Source organism: Neophocaena asiaeorientalis, unplaced genomic scaffold (genome assembly GCF_003031525.2).
Source record: "Neophocaena asiaeorientalis asiaeorientalis breed wild unplaced genomic scaffold, Neophocaena_asiaeorientalis_V1.1 scaffold828, whole genome shotgun sequence".
Taxonomy (NCBI): Eukaryota; Metazoa; Chordata; class Mammalia; order Artiodactyla; family Phocoenidae; genus Neophocaena; species Neophocaena asiaeorientalis.
In genome coordinates, this window is record NW_020175443.1 from 1,560,004 (window position 1) to 1,576,919 (window position 16,916).

The 16,916-nt window shown below is 49.2% G+C and overlaps 1 protein-coding gene across 2 annotated transcripts in view; it reads left to right on the forward strand.

The window, feature by feature from the left end:
* Nucleotides 1-4,735: 4,735 nt before the first annotated feature.
* The window catches only part of OSBP2 (oxysterol binding protein 2), a 145,254-nt gene continuing 133,073 nt past the window's right edge, over nt 4,736-16,916 (forward strand). For both annotated transcript variants that reach the window (XM_024767995.1, XM_024767994.1), the window contains exon 1: nt 4,736-5,391. In XM_024767995.1, coding sequence (XP_024623763.1) covers nt 4,736-5,391 — 656 coding nt within the window. The remainder of the gene's footprint in view (nt 5,392-16,916) is intronic.

The following is a 16,916-nucleotide window of genomic DNA, read 5'->3' on the forward strand; positions in this document are numbered from 1 at the left end:
ACCTGGAACAAAGGGAGGGAACTTCTGTTTACCGAGCACCTGTTACACGCAAGGCATTTTATATCCTACCTCATTCAGTCCTCACAATTGTACTCTTCAGGTATCACGCCCACTTTTAAGGTGAGGAAACCGAGGCACAGAGAGGCTAAGGAACTTACTTGGAGTCTCTAGGTTTGAACCAGGGTGTGAGATGCATAAGGCGTACTCTTTCCACACCACCCGGCCCCAGTGATGCTTGGCTTCATTGCAAGCACCGCCCTCAATTTCAGCCATTGTCGGCTGCAGGAACTGCTCTGTGAGGGATGCCCATTCATGGCCCTGGGCCCTAACTTTCCTCCTAGGCTACCACTGTTGGCCATGTGGTCAGTGACATGGCAGGGAGGAATTCTTGGGTGAGGAGTCGTTCCCCGCATGGCACATCCCAGCTCCAGGCTGTCAGGCAGGGGCAGTGGCTTCAGATCCCAGCAGGTGGATGTGGAGCAGCCTACCAAGGGGCTAGGCAGCTAGAATTATAGGGGCAGTTAGTCAGGGAGCAGGGGAGGCAGTTGCAACTAAGAGTGATCCCAAAGTTCTTACATATCCACCCCATCCATCTATCCACATACCCATCCACCTATCCACTCACTTATCCATCTGTCCATGTGGCACTTCACCCCACAATCAGAACACAAAGGTGGAGAAACTGATTTTCTTGTTTGCTGTGCCACCTCTCACTTCTCCCAATCATTGTGGGGAAGTGGGGTGACCTGCTGACTGGGAGTGCCTCTGCCCTGATTCACTCCAACCTTGGGCAAGTCACATCTCCGCGCTGAGAGTCTGGGGAGCTGGAAAAACCTCAGAGCTGCCTCACGCAGGCCCTTCCTCTTATTTCATCAACGGGTGACAGAGGCAGAGAGTGGGGAACTGTCTTGCCAAGGTCAGATAAGGAATTAGTGTTGGATTTGGGACTGGATGCCAGGGCGCTGCCACTCATTTGTAAAGTGGGAATGGGAATCCTGGCTCTCCTCACTTCCTGGGATTGTAGGGAGGACCCCACGAGATAAGTGGTGGCAAAGTGCTTTGAGAAGTGAGGTCACCAGGGCAGAAAGTCCCAGAGGTGCAACCAAGGCCCCAACTGCTGGGCCAGCACAGATCCCACAATGACCACAAGGGGTCAGCAGACGCATGTGCACTCAGCTGGGATCTGCTGGAAGGCGCATACCTGTGAGCCAGGGCCTGGCAGGGAGACCAAATCATTTAATTCCTGGAGACCCCTAGCACAAACAAGAGGATGGATGCATCCCAGCCCAGCCCATTGTTGAATCGGGAAGTGTTATTCGGGTATTACAATTCAGAGCCTGGTCCAGCCGCTGACTCAGGAACTCTGCAGGGCTTTGAGGGCTCAGGGGGCTGGGCCAGGAGCAGGCCTTGACTGGGACCCCCTGTCTCCCCCAGTAACCTTTCTCTGGGCTTCAGCTCTCTAACCTGCAACTGTTCCAAGGAGGGTGGTGCTGGTGGCTGATGTCTGCACTTCCTTCTGTTCTCAAGCCTGGGATGTGGCACGGAGCTTTGCACACAAAATGCTCCATAAATGTCTGCTGAGTAAATGGGAGCAACTCCTGCCCCGAACAAAGCCAGAAAAATCCAGGTCAGCTTGTGGCCACAGATACAAATGTAGATGCTGGTTTTTGTCTCCTTTACCCAGGAAAAGAGATGCACAAGCTAAGAGGGAGGCAGGGCAGCATGTAGCTAAGAGCACAAATTTGGAAGGAAGGCCTCAGTTCAAATCCCAGGTCAGCTGCTTTCCAGCTCTATGCCCCTTAGCAAGTGCCCTGTAAAATAAGCCGGTGTAGATTTCCTCTGCTGTTATGCAATTAGATCTGGCTTACCTCTTGTCCCTTTGCCGAATGAGAATATCTGGCTGGAAGCTCTGCGTGGGGCAGAATGAGAAATAGCAGAGTCAGGAGGGCTGTGTTCTGTGGTGCCAGCATCCACTATGCATGCCCTTGCTGACCTCAGGTGTTTCATTCAGTTTCTTTAGAGAAGAGACATGTTTTCTGCCTGGGAAAATGTTACCTGCACTTTGCAAACTTCAGTGTAGAGAGGGGTAGGGCAGTGGGTTGGAGCAGTTATCCTCCCACCTCCCCAAGTCTGTTTATTATGCACTGAGCAGATATGAAAGGATATTGGGAAATATGTGTACGGCATACAAATAATACAAGAGACCCATGGGCTCACAAACCTGTTTGAGGAATAAAATTCCCCATTTTAGTTCCCTGTTCTCACTCCTACCCTCTGCCATAACCTGTTGACTTTGAGCCCAAAGCTTCCCTGGATTCTCTCAAGCCAGCTGGCTCCTACCTCCTCTTTAGCTGGCTTAGACAGTGTTCTCAGCTGCTGCTTCCACCTGTTTTGCTCATAAGAGTTCTCATCCTCTTTCCATATTCTAAGCACTTGTTGAAATCTCTCATTCATCAGTGATCCGTCTTTCTTTCTTTCTTTTTTTGGCCATGCCGCACGGCGTGCGGGATCTTAGTTCCCCGATCAGGAATCAAACCCGTGCTCCCTGCAGTGGAAGCTCGGAGTCCTAACCACCGGGCTGCCAGGGAATTCCCTCAGTGATCCATCTTTATTTAAAATTGAAACGCTCCCAACATGGCCTTCCCAAGCCCTCTTAACTGTTTTTCTCCATGGCATGTCACCTTCTAAATGATTTATTTGGTATATTTCTGTCTCTTCTTACTAGAATGTAAGCACCAGGATGGCAGGAATTTTTGTCAGATTTCTTTCACTGCTCAATCATCAGGGCCTAGAAGAAGACTTGGCATATGATATGAATTCAATGAACATTTGTTAAATAAAGTCTTCTTTCTATTTCTATTGCTGTTGAATGCTTAGTACTTTTGGAATTTTTAATACTTTTGTTTCAGTGGGGTCTCTTTGGGTCTCAAGAAAGATGGAAGGCAAACATGGGTTCTTGTCAGATACCCTGAGCTAAAAGTCTCAGTGTCAGTGGTCCTTAATGTGGAGGGATCATGGACCCCTTTAAGATTATGATGAAACCTACCACAAATCGGCACTTACACTTAAAATTTACGTATAATTTATGAAAACCATACACTTCATCTTAAGGACCTGTTCTCTTAGAACATTTCTGGAAAGATGTGTAGAAACTATCAACACACTAGCCCCAGAGAGGAGGAAGAGGGGAGTTCTTCTTTCATTATATATCCTGTATACTTCAGTTCTATATAGTGCAAACATTACAATTTCAAAGTTTTAGAAACCAGTTAAATATTTTAAAGAAACCTATGTTCTAACCCTTTGGGGTGATCACAAGCTCACATGTGTTCAGGGGCTAGGGAGGTCAGTGCACGTGGCTTTAGGACAATAGGCAGAGGTGGGAGATGTGGCTAAACGGAGCTTGCACACCCCACCCCAAGATGCTTAAATGCAAATGGCATGAAAAACATGGTGTTGATCAAACTTTTCTGGACTGTTTTTTTAAAAATATATTTATTTATATTTATTTTTGCCTGTGTTGGGTCTTCATTGCTGCCCGTGGGCCTTCTCTAGTTGCGGAGAGCGGGGGCTACTCTTTGTAGCGGTGCACGGGCTTCTTATTGCGGTGGCTTCTCTTGTTGCAGAGCACCGGCTCTAGGCGTGCGGGCTTCAGTAGTTGTGGCACACAGGCTCCAGAGTAGTTGTGGCGCACAGGCTTAGTTGTTCTGCAACATGTGGGATCTTCCCACACCAGGGCTCTAACCCGTGTTCCCTGCATTGGCAGGCGGATCCTTAACCACTGTGCCACCAGGGAAGCCCGGGATAGATTCTTTAAAATCAGTGATGTTTAACCTTTCTGGGATCACAGACTCCTTTGGGAATCCCATGGAAACTAGGGACCTTCCCCCAGGAAAATGCACAGACAGGTAAAACTCCACAGGCTACTGCAGCATCTTCACAGACCGCCAGCTAAGGTTACCCAGGCATGTCCAGGAGCTCCAAGAACTTCGCTTTTGGATGCGTTCCTTGTACTAAAACGCTCGGCTTACTAAACTCTTTCTCTATTCCTTTAGAGAGCCTGAACTATGTTGCCACTTGCGGCGAAGTGCCCTGGCCAAAGCAGAGGCCAGCTGGCCCAGGTGGTGGGGCGGTGGCTTCGGGCCCCTGAGCCTGGTGGCAGCGGGAGGGACCCATAGACAGGTAATGGCTGCCATGGGGGGCGGTGGGCGTCCTCCTCAGCTTTTAGCGTCATCCGGCTGGGCCGCTGCGCTTCGGGCGCATGTTCTGGGTTTTGGGGAGCGAACCTGCCTGGGTCAGAGGCGGGGAGCTCCGGCGCGGGGCCCGCGAACAGAGCTGCGCTGGGAGCCGGCGGGCTCCGCATTCATCATTGTTCCCACAGCGCCTGGCACGGGTTGGGGCGCAGGCAGGGATGGTGGTTCGAAGCGCGCCGTCCCTTCCGCGTCGCCCGCTCGCCGAGCTCTCGCCCCACAAGCTTTTACTGGGCGCCTTCCAAGCGCCAGCCCCGGAGCCGGGAGCTGGCGACGCAAGGGAGGGACGAGGGTCCAAGTCCAGCCCGCTGCACGCCTGGGTGCAGGAGCATGCTGGCGAAGGCGGCGCGGGGCGCACTGGCAGCGGAGAGACCCGCGCGCGTCCCCGCCGCGCGCTCGTGACGGTGCCCCCGGCCCCGCCCCAGGCCTCCGCCTCTCGCTTCCCCCCTCCCCCCGGCTCGGCCGCGCTCCGGTCGACGGGCTCCATGGGGAAAGCGGCCGCTCTGTGCCGAGGCGGTGGCTGTGGCGGCCGCTCCCGCGGGCTCTCGTCGTTCTTCACGGTTGTTCCCTGCCTGTCCTGCCACACGGCGGCGCCGAGCATGAGCGCTTCCACGCCCGGCTCCGAGCCGGAGCCCAAGCCTCAGCACCAGGCGGTGCCCCAGCCCAAACGGGATCTGGTGTCAGAACAGGTGTCGGAGCCAGTTTCTGAGCCGGTGCCAGGATCGGAGCCTGAGTCCAGGAAGATGTCTGAGCCAAGGCCAGGGTTCAAACAGGAATTGGAACTGCTGCAGGGGTTGGGGACGGGCTCAGGTCCCCTGGAAGAGTTGGGCTCAAGCCTGGGGGCTGGGCCCTTCCCCAAGGCCCCATCCGAGCAGGTGCTGGCGCTGGGGCCAGTAGTGGGGAGCGTGCCCTTGACCAAACTCGAGTCCGGGTTGTTGCCGGCATCAAAGGCCCCGCGACCAGGGCAGGTGAAGACACATCTTGGGGCTCCAGTGCCAGGGAGTGGCACGCCCTCCGCTCTCCCGATGGTCTCACTTCCTCTGGACAGCTTCAAGGGCTGGCTTCTCAAGTGGACCAACTACCTGAAGGGCTACCAGCGCCGCTGGTTCGTGCTCAGCAACGGCCTCCTGTCTTACTACAGGTATGGAAGTGTCAGGGTGGGTTGGCTGAGTTTGGAGGGTGGTGATGCTGCAGCCATGGTGACAGAGGGCATCCAGAGTTGGAGGGCACTGCCACTGGCCTGGAGATGTTTGGGAACTCGCACTCCAGCAGGAGAAATAATGCCTCTGGCCAGCCTTCAAGGGCTGGGGCCCTGACCTCAGGCAGGGGAACCCCTGTGGACATGACCTCTGGCAAGCTTGGGTCTAGGGAGTGAGCAGTGACGTTGGAGTGAGGGAGTGATTTGGGACCTCGGGACCCCTCTGGTCCTGGTAGTTGTGGGACCTGGAGCAGCCAGCCAGAGTCAGCCCCCAAAGTCCTTGATTCAGGAGCTTTCTGGTTCAGGAGCTAAGATCACTGTATAAGGACTGAGGGGGACAGTAACCTTGTTCAGTCCTTGGGACCCACTCATGGGAAGGGCTCCTGCTCCCTCCTCAGTTGGTCAGACTATTTCCCACTTTTCCTGGTGCTTGCTGGTTGCTGGGCCTTGGCCTGGGGGCACAGCAGGCTCACAGACGCATCAGACATGGCTTCTGCCCTTCAGGAGCCCATCTTGGCATTCAGCGGAGAACCAGGAAGCATCCCACCGTGGCCTTTCTTATTCTAGAAGCAGTGTGGGATTCAACAGTGAAGTCCAGTGGTGAGATAGCTAACACTGTGTTCCACTGAAATGGATTGAAAGGGGGAAAGATCCTGAAGGCCGTCTAGGTATGTTTCCTGGGGATGGTTTAAACTTTGAGATCTCTGATCACTCTATACTATCAATTCTCAAACCTGAGTGAGCACTGGAATTCCCTGAAGGGCTTATTGAAACATCAAGTGCTCAGCTCCCCTGCTGAGTTTCTGCTGCAGTGGGTGTAGGAGGGGCCTGAGATTCAGCTTTTCTAACAAGTTCCCAGGTGATGCTGCTCTGAACCACAGTTTGAGAAGCACAGCTCCATTGTCATTGCAAACAGGAGGGCCCTGCCATTCTGTTTGCTGAAGCTCGGGTCACTTTGCTCACTTCACTCTGCTGGGCAGTATCTCTTCAGGTCAACCACCAGAGCATTTATATGGTCCTTCCTCGCCTTTTTGGAGCACAGCTTCTAGAGGATAGTTGAATCTGTGATGCCACTGAGAATTTGGGAGCTCCACTGAACTTAAGTGATGGTTCCCACTCAAAGTGGGGATGACTGTCTTTAATTCCTGGCAGGGGAGAAAGCTGACCTGTGTTTCTATAAATTTATTTATTTTATTTATTTTATTTTTGTGTTGGGTCTTCATTGCTGCGCGCAGGCTTTCCCTAGTTGCGGTGAGCGGGGGCAACTCTTTGTTGCAGTGTGCGGGCTTCTCACTGCGGTGGCTTCTCTTGTTTTGGAGCACAGACTCTAGGCGCGAGGGCTTTAGTAGTTGCAGCACGAGGGCTCAGTAGTTGTGGCTCGCAGACTCTAGAGCACAGGCTCAGTAGTTGTGCCTCGCAGACTCTAGAGCACAGGCTCCGTAGTTGTGGCTCACGGGCTTAGTTGCTCCACGGCATGTGGGATCTTCCCGGACCAGGGCTCGAACCCGTGTCTGGTGGATTCCTAACCACTGCACCACCAGGGAAGCCCTGACCTGTGTTTCTAATGTGTTTCATCTCATGTGGTGTTGTTGGTGCCCCTCAGCCCACTTGGTTGCACCATACAGATCACAGGACAGAGTGTTCTTAGAATTTGGCAACTGAGCAAAAAGAGATCCTTTTCCAAATGGTGTTTTTATCCCACTTCCCATACTCCGTCAGGTGTGTAAACATTTCACCAAGGCATACAATGATAGGGATCATCATGATTTGCTATAAATAAGTGTCACTCTGTCTCATAGGCAAGGGACATAACACATAGGGCATGTCGACTGTGGACCACACTCTGCTTTATGTTATGTTCATTTATTTCATCCTTGAAATCACACTGTGAGGTGGGTTCCAGGATTGTACAAATGAGGAGTTCTGAGCTTTGCCAGAAGGATGTGGCTTGTCCAAAGTCACTGGGCAGGGTAGGCAGTAGAGAGAGATTCTGACCTAGGCCCTTTGTACTCCAAAGTCTGTGCCTGTCCCAGATGTGTGTCCTAATGCCTGTTCATCCTTGAGTTCAGCATTTCTGAGTTATCTGCATTTTACCAGGTACTACTAGGGGTCAGTAGGTGAGGTCAAGGTAATGTTTATGAGTCTAGGGTCCCACAGTGGCAGGAAGGCCTAGTTCTAGTGGAAGTAAAATCTGACCTTATGTATTTTTGTTTTATTTTAATTGGAAGAGCAAAAAAGTCCCTCTTTTTTTCTTAAGATAACTATGTATAGACAGCTAGCTTTTCAAGATTATCTCAAAAGTACAGATTCTCTGGGTAATTAAGAAAAATTCTTCTTGCTTGCTGATAAGGTTGTGGGGACAAATACTGGTTTTGGGGGGAGAAGGGGTTGGGGACAAGTTTTCTTGTTGTGTGCTTTCACAGTCCAGCTCTGTAGTTTCATTTGTGGACATTTCTAGATTCCAGGGTGGGCAGAATTGTTGCTCGACTCACTTGGGTAGGATGAATGATCCCTGACATTTGTACAGCCCTCTCCCTCCTTTAGCCCCATGTGAGGCCGGCCACGAAGATGTCTTCATTCCCATTTTAGAGGAAGGGAAACTGAGGCCGAAGGAGCAAACTTTAGTGGTGTATCCTGAGGCACCCAGCTTGCGGACTGGGCCTCCAGTGCCACAGGAGATGAGTCAGTCTCCAAGTGTAGAAAAGGCCCTTCTGAGATGGAGCTGGAATCACCACTTCTCCCTGCACTCCAGTTCTGCCTTCTAGAAGACGGCTTTGGTCTGCTCTTTCTCGGGCCTCGCAACACTTCAGATGTTTGACACCACTCTCCTGTCCCTGCTTCTGGTCTGAATCCTGCCTTCCAGACCAGGCCTGGCTGTCCTGCCTGCTGGGCTCAAGGACTGAGCTCCCTTTGGGCCTGCCACTCCCAGTCCTGACAGCGCAGGTTATCCTGGGTTCCATTTGCACCCAGCGCTGGGCATGGGTCACCTCCTCCAACCTGCCCCAGACCCCCAGTTCTCAGCAGTTCTACAAGTGTGTGTGCTTGGAATAGAGGCAAATTCAGGTGCTCGGAGCTGCAAACAGAATGAGAGAACTTTTATTCATGATCTCCTTTCCTTAGGGGTCAGGTAGAGTCAGCTTTAGTCCTGGGATGACAGCTGGGGAAGGAATCAGAGCTGCTTCTCTTGCTAGCTTCCCTTTTGGAAAGACCACTCTCTAATTTTTTTCTTTTAATTAAGCGAAGTCTGGTGTTTGGAGAAAATGCGGGCATGTGTCTTGTGCTCCCTCCCTGATCCCATCTTCCAGCCTTCCCCGCTCCAAGATAACCATCATCCCAAATCCTGGTCACTGTCCACTTTCTTTTCTTTTTATTTAGTTTTAGCTAACCTATATGCAATTTTAAAAAAAAAACACATTGTTCATTTCAACCATTTGAAACTTTATAAAAAAGCATATTGTACAGCATACGATTTGGGGGGACTAATTTTGACTGCTTTATAACAGCCCAGGACGTGAATGCAGTTTTTACTTATTCATGCTCCTCTTGATGGGTGACTACAAAAATGCTTGTACACGTGCAGGCGTTCCCCTTGGGTGAAATCACTGGGTTGTGGAGAATGTGAAGGCCAAACTCTTTTCCAAGGCAGTTGTGTCAATTTATAGTCCCACTGGCACGAAATAAAGAGATTTTTGTGGATCTCTATCCTTTGCAGAACTTGGTATTGTCAACATTGATTTTGCCAATTAAATGGTTATTGCACTGTAGTCTTGAGCTGCATTTCAATCCCCATTATTTTTACTTTGATAGATAATCAGTGGGGGTTTGGATTAGAATTTCTCCATTAAGTATCACTTCCTCGAGTGCTTCTGCCCTAGATTTTGCTGGAAAAGCTCATTCGATTGCTCAAGTTTATTCTAAGGGAGAAAGTACATAGTGCCAACAGCTGGGCTTAGTAAATTTATATTATCAAGAATAAAAAGATGCTCTTTGTAAATACTGTCACATATAGAAAGTATTTCTGGGAGGTATGGGTAATTGTTGGTAGGTTTTTACTTCTTTCCAACAATGTGCTAGGAATATAAATACAGGAGACGAGGTTCTTATTCCATTGCCTGGCACTCTTAATCCCATACCTATTTGAATATTTGAATACCAATAAGGGGAATATGGTTTTGTGGGAATATGGTCTTTTTTGTTTTTTCTTTTTTGGTTGTTAGTTCCCATTTAAAAAATTTAATCCCCAGTTCTCATCTCCCAGGGAACATGGAAGAATTCATAAATGATGCAGAAATTTCAAAGGTATTAGCCCCAGCAAGTCCTTACAGAAAGAGTGTTTCAAACATAAGTTTTATCCACATTAATGACAAGATTGATTTGATTAAACAAAATTCTGTTTTGTTGTATACAAGTTGCCTGTTTGGCGACATTATAAATGACATCTATTTCCCAGGAAATGATTTCAAACAAAATATGAAACAAAAATGTTTTGTTTTAATTTATTATTGTTCAGACTGATATATGGGTAGGAATGGCAAAGCCAGTTAGCAAGGAAGGGCTCAAAGAAATTAGTCTGGGTCTATAAGAAAGAAGAAGTGAAAGTAAGTTTTGAAAGTCCTCTGGCTGAGGAAGCCCACTGAACATATGGTGAGCTGGGCCCATTTTGGGGTGGTGGCCAAGACATCTTTGCCTCTAGAATGGATCAAGTACTCCTTCCTCCAGTGGGGCCAACTGTCAAAGTCAAACTGTCATGGAGACAGTATTTTTTTTTAAATAAAGTTTTATTGGAACACAGTCATGCCCATTCATTTTGTCTGTGGCTGCTTTTTTTTTTTTTGCCGCATGGCTTGTGGGATCTTAGTTCCCTGACCAGGTATCGAACCTGGACCCCCAGCAGTGAAAGCACAGCGTCTTAACCAGTGGACCACCAGGGAGTATTTTTAATATCAGTTTAGGTGGTGCTTGAAGGATGGAGATGGAAAAGACTATCCAGTTGCAAAGTGTCCCTGAAAACATGAAGTTGAAGGTGCAAATCTTCAGGTTAAGCCACTGGGGTTTCCACCTCAGAAGGCGGCCTTATTATATTGGATTCAGCTTTAATTTGAAACATCATCCAGTGTTTCATACTGTGAGGCCAGACAGGAGGCTGAAAAGGAATGCCCAAGTTGATAATGTGTAAACATTGGTTTGAAGTCCGTTTCTTTAACGTTTAACACGAGGGTGTTGCAAAGAGCCTGCGAGTGGACTGGCAGAGTGTTTTGGAGAAGCACAGTGCATTCTTAGCAAGGTCTAGTGACATGAATTATGATTTTCCCCCACAACCCGCTCCTCTTCCTGACCTTCTTCTTTCTATGAATAGCTGAAAACCTCTGAGTCATGCTTGCTGCCTCCTACCTGCTTCACCCCACATCAGGTGGAACTGCTGAGCTCTGCCTGTCTCCTTCCTTTCATCCATCCTTCCTCCCCATTCCTAGCGCCACATCCTGGCTCAGATCTGCCTTCTGCTGAGCTGGTGCCCCAGCCTCCAGCTGTTGCCCTGGACAGGGTCCCCGGTGTGGTGCCACCTCCCGCCCTGAGGGCCCTGGATTTGCCTGTCTTCTCCAGGCATCTCTTTCATCAGTTCCATCCCCTGTGTTAGCAGTCCCCCACTTTGGGTTTTTCCCATTTGAAATATCCATAGTAGCCCCAGACTGACCTAAGGACCACACCTTCCTCCTTTGGGAGTTTACAGGGTTTGTGTATGGGCATCTCTGCAGACAGCTTTGTGCCAAAGGGACACCGTGGCCAAGTTTGGTATCTTCTTCGTGTTCTACATGAAGCCTAGCACGGTGCTTTGCCACTGATATGCCCTCAGTAGCTTGGTTAGTCTGAATGGATGAGTGAGTGAATGAATGAGAATTGCCTGCAATTTTATGGGGTTTCAGAAAGCAAGTATGTTAGTGCCAAACTCGGACTTTTATTAATTTGTTTTCAGTTTTGAAAACTTGTTTGCCGAAATAAGATTGGGAAGATGAGCTGGAGGTTGCCGGCTTAGCCAGGAGTGCTGGAAAAGTGATAGTTATGAAATGCAGATTATTTGGGTATGTTATGTTGACAGATTTGAGTGTGTTGAAATAGGCCCCTCCATGAACCAACAGCCTTGTATCTGTGGTCCTCATTTGTATTTCCATAGGGTTACAAGGGTTTGTGCATGTTGTCTCTGTGTTCCTAAGATGATTTGTCACTTCGTAAAGTGTGGCAGTGACTGGATGAGTGGGGAGTAAAGATAAAGCTTTTAAAAGGGCTTTTCACAATCCCAGAGCTCTTTAAACTAGTTTCATGTGCACCCGACAGTTTGCTTTGCATGTGTTATATGTGCAGGACCCTGTGGGAAGCAGGCTGTGTGTCAGAGGTGAGGCCTCTGCCCTAAAATGTTAGATCTAACTGGATAACAGGCCCTCACAAACATGGGGTTCTCTGTGATGTCAGAGCGATTTCCAGTTCACGCTTGCGGTGAGGAGTGCAGCCTCTTCCTTGTTGTCCTATTACATGGGGGAAGAAGTGGGAACTCGTGGGCAGCACCAACCTGCTGACTCAGCTGGTGCTAAGGCGCCCACCCACCTCACATCGGGGAGACTCCTTGCTGGGGTGCCACGTTGGGGTCTCCAAGACTAACCCAGATTCAATGACCCCCTGAGAGGACTCCCAGTGCTCGGCTCGATGTGTGCTCGCAGCCTGCTTTATTACAGTGAAGGGAAGCAAAGCACAAGCAGAAAGGGAAGAGGGGCAATGGATGAAATCTGGGGAAGTGAGGCACAGGCTTCCAGGGCTCCTTTCCCAGTGGAGTCATGCAGGACATGCTAATTCCTCCAGCAGATGGTTGTGACACACATGTGAAAGATTGCCAAGCAGGGATGTTCGGTAGAGACTCAGCGCTCAGGGATTTTATTGGGGGTCTTGTCACGTGGGTACCCTCTGCCTGACACGGTCCCAGAGTCCAGGCTCCCAGAAGGAAAGCAGGTGTGCAGCATGGACCACACATTGTTTGCACAAGCAGTTTGGGTGTAGTCAGTCACGCTTACCAGTTAGGGGAACCCCGAGGTGTTGCAGGAGCTTGCCAAATCCAGACTCTTAGGGCCAGCTTTGGATGCAGGCCTTTCAAAGGATGAGCAGTCTCCGGCTCACCTCCTTCCTCCCTGCAGACTTCAGTGACGTCAGTCAGGTCAGGGCCGGCGCTCACTCTGGTTCAAGGAGAGCAAGTGCTTACACTTGGCTCTGAGTGGAGAGGGGCTTCTTGTTTCCTGCCAGGCTTGCAGAGCGTCTCACACAACTCATGGTCCGCTGCTCTGTGTGCTGAGGACCTTCTCTTTGGGGCCTCCGCCCACGTGGTTGGCCCTTGATTGCTTCTCAGGCACTTTTCTTACCTAGACCTCCCCTGAGGCCCTTTGGTGGCCTCAGGTTTGCAAGTGACAAGGGTACACTCGCCACATGGACCTCCTTCCTCCGCAGGACCTTCCCTTTTGTGCCTTTGGTGGAGTGTCTGGTGTGAGTTTTTCAACTCCTGCTGACCCTTTTACCTTCTTCAGGGAGGGTCTGTTATTCTAAGATTGGGGCCGGCGAGCAGTCTAGAACATTGTGTCAGCAAGCGTACAGCAGCTTTGGTTGTATCAGTCATTGAGGGCCAACAATGTACAAGGCAGCTTGGGAGACAAGCACATGTACTGTCATCAGCCCACTGGGTGGAGGAGGAGGAGGAGGAGGGAGGCCTGCATCCATCTTGGCCCATCAGTAAGAGCCAGCGGGTTCAGGTGCAGTGCCGTGGGGCCGCCCAGGGGCTGGGTATTCAAGCCTGCGGCTTTTACACCTCCTGTAATCTTCTGGGATGCAGTTGGCAAATGATGTCAATAAAGAAAGACAGGCCTGTGAAAAGGATGTGAGGTTCCTTAAACCAAAATCAGTATCTCCTTATCCCAGGGAGGAAAGAGATACGGAGGAAATGGGCCTGTTTCCTGGAAGACTACTCTGGATACTGACACGTGGAGAGGAGGAGATGGTAGGAAACATCCCTGAACTAATTTGAAATTGGCAGCTTCATGTGTGGTGAGTCATGTGCCAGGTGTCACCCACAGATGTGGCTTTAGGAGGCTCATCACACACACGAAGCAAACTGTCAGTGAGTTTTAGGGTCATGCTGAGAGCTGTATGCTTTTCTTCTTTGACGAATGACTCTTCCCCACGTATGTTTCCGTTTTTAAGTGTTCTCCGAGTCCTGATCACTTAGCTTCACTCCTCTTAGCACCTCGTCATGTGCTCAGCCACAGCTCTGCACCTCAAATGCTGATTTAACAATCTCGACTCACACCATTTGATCTGCATTGCTGGGCCGTTGCCTAAACCAAGAAGAGGGCAGGTGGCATTGCTGTGCTTGCATCGGAACCTGCCAGATTGTGTGGTCCTTTGAAGCAGCAGTAGGTGCTGTCTTCCTAAAGTATAAATTATAGTTTGTGGCTTCCCTGGGCTCACCACTCACTGCCCTTCCCAGTCGGGTCTCCCCACCCTCCTTCCTCTAGCCTTGACTCTTCTTCTGCCCAACTCGCCTTATTCCCCCTCTGCAAACCACATGCCTTTCACTCTCTCCTCCAGATCCCTGCACCTGCCACCCCCTGCAGCAAGGAGAACCCTCCTCATTGCTGCAGACATCCTGGCCGAGCAGTCTAATTCCAGGTCATCTCAGCCTAGACCTGCCTGGATTCCCCTGCCATTAGCTGGACTGGAAGAACCATCCTTCCTCTGATGCCCCTTTGTGTGTTGTGTCATTTGGCCGTGTACCCCTGTTAGCTGGATGTTGGTCTGTCTCCTCCCCACCAGAGCATGGGGCTGTGTCTTCCCACTGTAGTGTCCCCTGAGGGGCTGGGCATAGCCCCTTGCACTTGTAGATTCTCAAATTTCAGTGAGGTTTTTTTTTTTTTTCCCATAGAAGACACTTTGTAATTTTAATCTTTCTGCATGTTTTAAAGACCATGAACATGCAGTAGCTCAGGGGGAGTCACTGAATTGCCAGGAAAATGGAGTGACCACGGTGGGCTACACATGGCCCAGCTTTTCAGCTCCTTTTCTGAGGCTTATCCTGATGTGATGACATTGAGAGCTCACTGTTTTCATTTACCTTTAAAACTCTGTGTTATAAAGAATTTAAAACATATATAAGAGTAGCCAATAGTATAATGAGCCCCCGTGCACCCGTTATCCAGTTTCAACAATTATTAACTTCCTGGCCAATCTTGCTTCATCTCAGTGCCCCCATCCCACACCATTTTGAAATGAACCACAAATATCACACATCACCTGTAAATATTTCAGTATGTATCTCTAAAGGATGAGGATTTTAAAAAACACATCCACAACACCATTGTTACAACTAAAACAAATTAGCAATAATTCCTTGTTATCATCAAATATCCAGTTAGTGTTCAAAGTTTCAATGGTCTCAAATGTCATAAATTTAAAAAAAATGTTTTATTTTATATCGGAGTACAGTTGATGTTATGTTAGTTTCAGGTGTACAGCAAAGTGATTCAGTTATACATATACAAGTATCTATTCTTTTTCAGATTCTTTTCCCATTTAGGTTATTACAGAATATTGAGCAGAGTTCCCTGTGCTATACAGTAGGTCCTTGTTGGTTATCTATTTTAGATATAGCAGTGTGTACAGTACATGTCAATCTCAAACTCCCAATCTATCCCTCCCTCCACCATAAATGGTTTTTTGATACATTTGTTTGTATCAGGACCTAAATAAGGTCTACCTATAGAATGTCCCACAGTCTAGGTTTTGCTGATTGCATCCTCCTGGTGTAGGTTAACATGTTCCTATGTCCTCTGTAGTTCCTTAATTTGGTAGATAGATCTAGAAACTTGATCAGGTGGTGATGTATTCTTCCATCAGGAGCTCATAATGTCTGGTGACTTCTAGGTCTATGACATTAGCAGGTGGTAACAATCAGTCTTAGATTAACGTAATTCTATCATTCTTCCTCATTTATTAGAAGGAATACTTCTATAAAGAGAAACTTACCCTCATCTACTACTCATTGGTTACTCAGGGATACAGTTCACACAGGAAAGGCAGGATAAATGCCATGTAGCCCTTAATGATGCTCGTATCATCCTGCCTTAACTTTGCTTAGTGGAGGCGTCTTCAGTTGGCTCTGGAGTCCTCTGAAAAGGACCCTGATGGTATTGATAGCTTCCCACGTCCCGCTTGAAAAGATGTTCTAGGCTCTTCTTGAACTTGTCTTGGCTCAGCCCTGGAGTCAGCCATTTCTGACTATACTCTGACTGGGAGGCTGCCTGGTGCTAGGATGAAGCATATGGAAACAGGAATTGGCCTTGACACCAGCCTACTTTGACTTGCAGGAATCTTTGAAAAGAAGGGAGACAGAGGTATGAAACCTCGCTGTTCTATTTGCCACATGTCCTCTTGAGCTGGGCAGAGGCTGTCCTATCTATATTTAAGGTCTTTGGTTCATCAAAGAAAAATTCAATGCATGAGATGAAAATGGTGATGGAGACCATACCCTGTATTTTTTCTCTGTTCTATCTTAGATTCTAATAATGACCACATTTGAACAGTGCTTAATGGTGTATAAGGTGCTTATGCGTGTGTCATCCCACTTGATAACCATCCAGGGAGAAAGGTAGTTATTATGTCCTGATGACAATTGAGAAAGCCAGGGTTTGTCCCACTGCAGTGGCATCGCTTAGTGGGTGGCCTAGCTGAGATCTGAATCCAGCACTTTCTGGAGTTCCACACCACCGGAGCCTGTCCTTTTAGTGTCAGAAGCTCTGACTGTCTTCCCACTCAAACAAGCCACCCCTCCTGCTCCCCCTGGGGTAGATATGTCCCTGGTCCACTTGGAGACCTGTGAGTGGGCAGCCTCCCTCAAGAAGGGATGGTTGGGGGGCCTTTGCCCCCTCTTGATTCCCCACCTGTTACCTTCATTCAGCAGATACCCTGTCTGGCTCGCCTGTCTTCAGGATTGGGCCCTGCATGTGACCACACAGCAGGAGTGCTGGCTCTGGAGGCCTCATGAAAAGCTAGTCTCGTCCCATTGTGATCAGGTACTTGCTAAACAGTGAAACTGTTGGCAAGGACAGCTACCCCTGTGCACTAGGCTTATCCGTTATCTATTGCTGCATAACTTGGAGGCTTAAAACAACAACAATGGTTTTATCATCACTCACAGTTTCTCTCAGTTGGGAATTCAGAAAGGGCTTGGCTGTACAATTCTGGCTTGGGCCCTCTCATGGGGCTACAGTCAGCTGGTGGCTGGGGTCGGAATGGCAGGTTCTGGAGCATCTGGAGACTGGCCGGGCTTCTCTCTCAATCCACAGAGTCTCAGGGCTTCTCCTTGTGCTCTGTCCACATGGCTGGTTTGGGCTTCCTTACTGCATGGTGACTTCTGGAGGCTGGCGTGCCTCAGAGGGAGT